Genomic DNA, 7,876 nt, shown 5'->3' with positions numbered 1-7,876 from the left:
TCTAGACTTGGCGTCCTGTCCCAATTTTCAGGGGGTCTGGGAACCCACTATTGAAGCCAGAACAGTGTGAGCAGGTTGTGGCTGGATAGCCATTAATGCTTCCAGTCTGTTTCCCAGCACCACCATGTCTTCCACACAGTCCAGTCTAACTAGTCAAGAGTCAGGACCACATAATCCTCACTGTGATCCTCCGTCCTCCCACCATGATGAGTCAACAAGTGACCCCCACACTTGGATACTCCGAGGAGCTCTTTACCTTCCATTTATGATTTCTTCTAGCCTCTCACTGTGCATGTTTCAAGAGAGACATGAGGTGATTTGTGTGTGGTGATGCCCAAATATTTGAGCAGACACGGTTAGAAGCCGATGGTGGGGAACAGCAATTACTGTCTCAAGAGGTGAATGATGAGACACAGTTGCCAAAAAGTCATATTAAGTCTACAAGTCAGGAGAAGTTCCAGACGGCATAAGTGGAAGATGAGTTGGTGGATGATGAAGTTAATGACCTAACATGACAAGGTGGCATGCAGAGAGAGTACAGCACCGCAGAGAGCAGTGTAACAGGCAGGAAGAGGCAGTGAGGTGGCCAGAGGAAGAAGGCAAGCATCTGTTCTCGAGAGCACCCACACATGGTCAGATCCCAGGCCAAGGGTTAGGTGTTCCCCAGTTTGGCACTTTTTTTTACAGAAACTGCAGAAGACAAGAAAGTGGTGATTTGCAACTTGTGCCGTACCAAGTTAGTAGGGGCCAGACCATTATCAGCCTGACCACCACCAGCATGCTCAGGCAGGTGGGTCGAACGCCTGTGTTCACAATCAGTGTGTGTGTGGGTGATACTGTACCGCCCCCATGGAAGCAGCCGAGCTGCTCGGATCCGGGTTCGCTGTGGCTCGAGGGTCTCCGGACCCATGGGTCATGCGGCCACTCGAGTGAAAGGGGGAATTTACAGGGGAGTTATAGTTGATGACGCCACCCTTGGTGTGTGGTAATTGGGAGTACCATCGCTTCCGGTGGGAGTACCTGGGAGTAATGGTGCGGGGGCAGCAAGGTGTTGTAACCCTCCACGGGTAGGGGGTGCTAGGGACTCGGTGAGGGGGTGTCGTGGGAATGCAGGGGTCACTCTTGTACTCAGTTCATAGGCAGACACTGACAACCAGGTAAACCAAGTCTCTGGGTTCCGCTGCCGCTGAGGGGAGCTCGTCCGGGTCCCGTCCCCAAGTAGTGCTGCCTGGTGATCCGTGACCTGCCTCCTGGCACTTAGTTTTGACTTCAACTTGATGGCCCGGTAGAATGGAACTAGCCGGGCCCCGCTCCCTACTATGGCTAAGTATGGGAGCTTGCTCTCAGGGCTAAGACTTAGGAATTTCTGGACCGGTTTGGTTGGAAAGTCCTATCCCCCTCGTTGTGCTAATGCCCCGATTCTGGAGCAGGTGGGAACGGCTCGTAAAGGCTCTGTTCTCTGTCAGGTTGCCTGAAGCTACTCCCCGACCTAGGGTCCATGTACCCCGTCGTTCCTTCGGACCCGGACCGGTGATAGGGCTAGGCTGCTGGCCGTTTTCCTTGACAGGTCCGAGCACCTCTCCACAATCCCCTGCAACCAGGGGTCCGACTCTTCTAGGCCCAGACCACACCGTCTGTAACCTAGGCAGCTACTTCAGTTGTCACCACTCCCGACTTCCTCTGAGCTCCCCTCAGCTTGAGGGCTACTTCCAACTCTCTCTCCACTCACAGACAGACTATCTACTCTCCTCACCTCCCCTCCCTGACCCCCCAGATGGACGACTCTATTCCACTCAAGCAGTCCACTGGTGTCAGGTGGGTGTGGTGCAGAGTGTTTCTAGGATTTGATTTGCCGTTAGAGGCAACACCACTTAAATAGGGACCCAGAACCAAGAGGGAGGCAGAATACTGCACGGAAGAGCAGATTGTGCAGTACCCTGTGACGACCTGATACTCCAGGGGCGTCACGTTCCCCCTTGGTTAAACTTAGCTCGTCCCCGAGCTACAGGACATCCAGAGATGTATTTGCAAAACTTTAAGAAAAAAGGAAACCTTTTATTTACAAGATTTTCATCCCACATTAGGGAGGCACATTCCTTAAACGTTACTAAACAGTTAGAGTTCATCATTTGAACTATGGAACGCTACCGGATTCGTTAGTAGCGGAGGCTCAACCTACTCTGTTGCAGCCTCTTCCTGTGACAGTCCAGTCCCAACATCCTGGATCCCATCAACCCGCCTCGTAGACGGGGACTGGAGGTTCCGCTGCCGGTGTTAGGGGTAGCGGCTCGGTGTCCGCCGAGGGTGAGGGTGATGGTGGCTGGATGCTTGCAACGGGCGGGGGCAGACCTGATCCCGTGGTCGGGTAGGCCGGATCAACCAGGACTGGGTAACTGCTTACCCGCTCCTCGCATGGGAGTTATATCTCACGGGCTTGCACCGCCACTGCCAGGCTCCTCATCTCTTCCCTCCAATGGTCCAGGATATAGAGGCATTGCGTCTGCATCCTCCTGCAGAGTTGCTCTGTTTCCTGTTCTATCCAGGCCGCGGTCCCAGGAGCAGCACGCTCTGGTGACCAGTCTCGTGCTGCCGCCATCTTGATTCAGTCCTGGCATCCCTGCTCCACTTCCGCTGCTGCTACATGCCATCACACCCCCTTAGTTTTCGCCGGCCACTCACGCTGGGGAACCGTGGGAACTTCCGGTTCTGGCCACACTCTCAGGATGAAGGGCGGTGCTCCAGCTTTGCGCACTTTTTGTCTGGAAAATGGCGTTTTGGCACCAAAGATGGCGGGAACGCGATTTTTAACACCACAGCTTGGATTTTCAAGGCACACGTCACCCAGGTTAGTGGGTCCAGTCTGTATCCTGTTCGTGACGCCAGAAATTTTAGAGGTGTACCGCCCCAGCAGCGGTCGAACCGTTCGGATCCGGGTGTTGCTACTTGTGGATCGAGGGTCTCCGGACCCGGGGGCTCAGGGTCACTCTAAAATGTAATGGATTATTTACAGGGGATTAAATGGTTTGTGACGCCACACTGGGAGTACTGCCAGTGGGAGTACCTGGGGTGATTGAATGGGGCAGCCAGATGACATTACCCTCCACGGGTAGGGGAAGGCCCTGGGACTCTCGATGATGGGGGGGGGATTGCAGGGGAGCGCAGGTTCGCATGGAGCAGGGGGTGAAAAGGTACTCGCTCAGAAGGAAAGCAGATGCTGACAACAGGGTAAACCAAGTCTCTGGGTGCCGCTGCCCTCTTGGGGGAGCTAGGCTGGGTCTCCGTTACCTGCAGTACTGCCTGATGGTCCGGAGCATGCCTCCGTGCACAAATTTTAGTAGTGTCCAAGTGTCCCTTAAGCCTGAAGCTGTCCGGGCCTGGCTCCCCACTTTTTGTGTGAAGGAGCTGTGCTCTCAGGAGCTCACGCTTGGGATTTCAGTGGGCTGGTTTGGTTGCAAAGCCCTATCCCCCTCGTTGCGCTAGTGCCCCCGATCTCTCTCTGAGCTTCATGGGGACAGTCCATAAAGGCCCTATCCTCCGCAGGTTAATTGCCGGGTCGCTTGAAGCCTCTGCTGAACTTAGAGTCCAGTACCCAGGCGTGCTTTCGGTCCCAGACCGGCTATTGTACTTTCTGCTGACCATCCTCTGAGACTAAGCCAGGCACCCAGTCCCAATATCCCGCGATCAGGTCTCCTACTCCTCCGGGTCTAGACCACAGTCTGCAACCCAATCTTCTCCTCCCCGGGAGCCACACGCTCCCTCCTAGCTCCTCACTGCTCGAGGGCTACCACTGGAGGTGTGTCGCCCCCCACGTCAGCAGCCGGGCTGCTCGGATCCGCGGTGGCTTGAGGGGCATCCGGACCCGGGGGTCGTGCGGCCACTCAAATGAAGGGGGTATTTACAGGGGATGGTGTATTTAAAGTTCGTGACGCCACCCTTGGTGTATGGTAAAGTGAAGTACCACCGCTGCAGCTGGGAGTACCTGGGAGCGATAGAGGGTGCAGCTTGGTGTTTAACCCCTCTACTGGTAGGGAAAATGCCCCAGAGCTCGGTGATGGTAAGTGAGTGCCGTTAAATGTAAGGGGGGTTGGAAGGCAGGGAGAAGGGAACTCACAATTGGTAGTCTTACTGCTGGCTGAGGCTGTTGCTGTTTTGGAAGGCCAGTAAACACAGACTGTAATTCAATCAAAAGTCCTGCAGTACCGCTGCTGCTGAGGAGGGAAGCACGTCCAGGTGACCGTTCCCAATGATATTGCTTGGTGTGTTCTAGTCTAGTCCGACCTTCCGGGAGCTTCTAACCCCTCAGCCCCTCACGCTCTGAGGGCTGCTGCCTCACTGTCCTGGGAGCTCCAACTCCCCAGCCTGCTCTCTCCCTGAGAGCTACTACTATCCTTGCTCCTCTGCTGATGACTGCCCAGTCACCTCCCCTCCCAGTCTCCCTGACTCTAAGGTGGGCGGAAGTTTCTCCACAGGACTTACCCGCTGGTGTGTGTGACTTGGATTTGCATGCTGGTGTTAGCAATACCATTGGGTGGCACCTGGAACCAAGGAGGAGATGGGTACTGCACGGAAAGGAAAATTGTGCAATACCCTGTGACGATCTTATAGTCCAGGGACGTCACATTCCCCCTTGGTTAAACGTAGCTTGTCCCCGAGCTACACAAGCTACAAAGTGACTTGTCACCTCCCTCCTCCCTGCCTGACCCCTAGGTTGGCGGCCCTATTCCAGCTTAGCAGCCCACTGTTGTGCCTGACAGGGTGTGGTGCGAGGTGTGACTGGGATGTTTGGATGTTGATGGAGGCAGTACTGCAAGTTGGGAACCCGGAACCAAGAGGGGTTGAGTCCTGCACTAAGAATAAAGAGCAGTCCAGGGGCGTCACAGAAGCAGGTTCTGGACTGGCACGTACGGGACCTGTCATATGCTGTTTGACAAGTTGGACTTTTTCTTTGCCTGTGTGAAGCAAGTTTGTTTTTTCTGTTTACTACCAGTGTGAATACAACAGTGAGTTTTGGACTGAGAATCTGTGTGTGCCTCTGTACTGCGTCCCTGCCATTCCTACCAGATCTGATTCCCTATGGTCTCTTCCAGGTTGTGTAGGAGTGCCTCCTTTTTAATTTTTGGCAGCCCTTGCACTTGGTGCATAGGCTTTATGACTGTAGGGCTAGCAGCTGAAAAAACGGATAGTTTTTAGGTAATCTAAAAATGAAAAAAGGGCGGTGTTGTGGGCGCTGCACTAATCCAAGGTTGGAACCACCTCCTCCAGGAGAGTGACTACATAAGAACGGGAACCTCAAGAACCATTAGTCTGCGTATTCCTCCAAACAAATGCTTGCAGCTGCTCCTGTGTCCTCGCTGTTATCCGCACTATCTACCGGCAAGCAGATATTAAGTGCACCCTGGCGTCATGGACTTTGCTTTTCTCTTTGTCACTGTCATGGCAGGGCAGTAATTATTACTCTCCTGCTGTAAAACTCCAGTAGTTTACATATCTTCCAAGTTTCTTCTTAGTATTATGTATTGTCTGTGGTCCTTTTTTTTTTCGACCTTGTCTTTTTTGTACGTCTGTTAGGGCTCGCTCACATGAGCGTATACATCGGACAAGTGCTGCCTGATGTTTTATCAGATAGCAATCGCTCCAATGTTATACTATGGGGCAGCGCTGACCAGTGACTTATTTTCTCATGCCGTTTTGGCACAAGAAAAAAGTTCAGGCCTCCATTAGCTGATTACGCGCGCCCATACGAGTCTATGGGTGCGCACAAAACATTGGACTGCAGTCTGATGTCATCAGTACACTGATATATACGAAGAGACGGGCAATGGAGGAGATGGAGAAACTAAGTTCTCCATCTTCTCTTCAGCTGTGATCCGATTCTCACATGTGAAAGCCTAGATGACACACGGCTCACGCTCGCGGCAGATGACGCTCGGCTCACATGATGCTCGGCTTGCGCTCGTGGCAGATGACTCTCGTGGCAGATGACTCTCGCAGCAGATGACGCTCGCACTCGCAGCAGATGACACTCTGCTCACGCTTTGTGCTGATACTTGGCTCACCCTCTCAGCAGATGACGCTCAGCTCGCATCAATGACGCTCGGCTGGCGCTTGGAGCTGATACTTGGCTCACCCTCGCAGCAGATGACGCTCAGCTCGCGCTCGCATCAGATGACGCTCGGCTGGCGCTTGGAGCTGATACTTGGCTCACCCTCGCAGCAGATGACACTCTGCTCACGCTTGGAGATGATACTTGGCTCACCCTCGCAGCAGATGACGCTTGGCTGACACTCGCAGCAGATGACACTCTGCTCACGCTTGGAGCTGATACTTGGCTCACCCTCGCAGCAGATGACGCTTGGCTGACACTCGCAGCAGATGACACTCTGCTCACGCTTGGAGCTGATACTTGGCTCACCTTCGCAGCAGATGACGCTTGGCTGACACTCGCAGCAGATGACACTCTGCTCACGCTTGGAGGTGATACTTGGCTCACTCTCGCAGCAGATGACACTCTGCTCACGCTTGGAGGTGATACTTGGCTCACTCTCGCAGCAGATGACACTCTGCTCACACTTGGAGGTGATACTTGGCTCACTCTCGCAGCAGTTGACACTCTGCTCACGCTTGGAGGTGATACTTGGCTCACTCTCGCAGCAGATGACACTCTGCTCACACTTGGAGGTGATACTTGGCTCACTCTCGCAGCAGATGACACTCTGCTCACGCTTGGAGGTGATACTTGGCTCACTCTCGCAGCAGATGACACTCTGCTCACGCTTGGAGGTGATACTTGGCTCACTCTCGCAGCAGATGACACTCTGCTCACGCTTGGAGGTGATACTTGGCTCACTCTCGCAGCAGATGACACTCTGCTCACACTTGGAGGTGATACTTGGCTCACCCTCGCAGCAGAGTTTCAGCCGAGTGTAATTAACGCAATCTGCTTGATTCTCTCACATGACAGAACATAATACAGCCACATGAGCTAAAACAATACAAAATAAAAAAGCTAATCGTATCCACCTCTAGACATTAGTTATGTTGTGCCTTTCTCTCTTCAGATAAGGTAACCTGTGTGGACAATCTCCGATCGGACCTCATTAGAAGGATTGCAGATGTGGATCCAGCTCTACGTGATCTCCGGGACCAAGATCTGCTGACCGAGGAACAGTACAATAATGTGATGGAGAAGACAACATCTCGGGAGAAGATGGAGGCACTGTGTGACATTATCAGTCACTGGGAGGACACTGGGAAGTGTATGGCTTATACTGCTCTCAGAAAATACAATGAGAAAATTATTAAAAACTTAGAAAGTTTTGACCGGATGAGGAAAAATGCTCCAGCAGAGCACATCCAAGGTAAGGCGCTGTCCATATCTGATATACCAGGGAAGCTGATGTTTCTACTGATTAATTATATTTTCACAATATCCCTCCTCCGCAAGGAAGAGAACCGGCTCTTTAGTGCCCCCAATTGGAGGCAGCCATGGTGTAAGTCAATGAGGACCCTGTATAAAACCCTTTTCATATGACATCAATGTTCAGCCAAACCAAAGTGTCTTCCGAACTGCAGATATGGGTATGGGTACCAAGCCTTGAGAAAGCATTAAAGCGAAACGCGCATCGGGGCTGTGTGGAGGACATCACGTAATGCTGCAAATAAACATTTCAGAGGTCCTTGCCCTTAATATGTATTCGTAATAGGTCTTTTTGGATATCTATGTTTCTAAGGAACATTAAAATACATGTTCTATCTGTGTTTTTCATGCAAATTACTTCTATCCACTTTTGAAATAAAATGGATGCCGGAATGAGTCAATAGTAGTTTAGAAGTAATGGGTGAAATCATAGGGCTCTCTGATCTCTACCGTTTAATT

The 7,876-nt window shown here is 52.3% G+C and overlaps 1 protein-coding gene across 1 annotated transcript in view; it reads left to right on the top strand.

Moving 5' to 3' along the window:
* Window positions 1-7,324: 7,324 nt before the first annotated feature.
* The window catches only part of LOC142302828 (uncharacterized), a 50,795-nt gene continuing 50,243 nt past the window's right edge, over window positions 7,325-7,876 (top strand). Inside the window, exon 1 of the mRNA XM_075343938.1 lies at window positions 7,325-7,358. Coding sequence (XP_075200053.1) covers window positions 7,325-7,358 — 34 coding nt within the window. The remainder of the gene's footprint in view (window positions 7,359-7,876) is intronic.

Source organism: Anomaloglossus baeobatrachus, chromosome 4 (genome assembly GCF_048569485.1).
Source record: "Anomaloglossus baeobatrachus isolate aAnoBae1 chromosome 4, aAnoBae1.hap1, whole genome shotgun sequence".
In the NCBI taxonomy this organism is placed as follows: domain Eukaryota; kingdom Metazoa; phylum Chordata; class Amphibia; order Anura; family Aromobatidae; genus Anomaloglossus; species Anomaloglossus baeobatrachus.
Note: the sequence above shows the minus strand (reverse complement) of the source record. Positions and strands in the feature narration are given on the sequence as shown.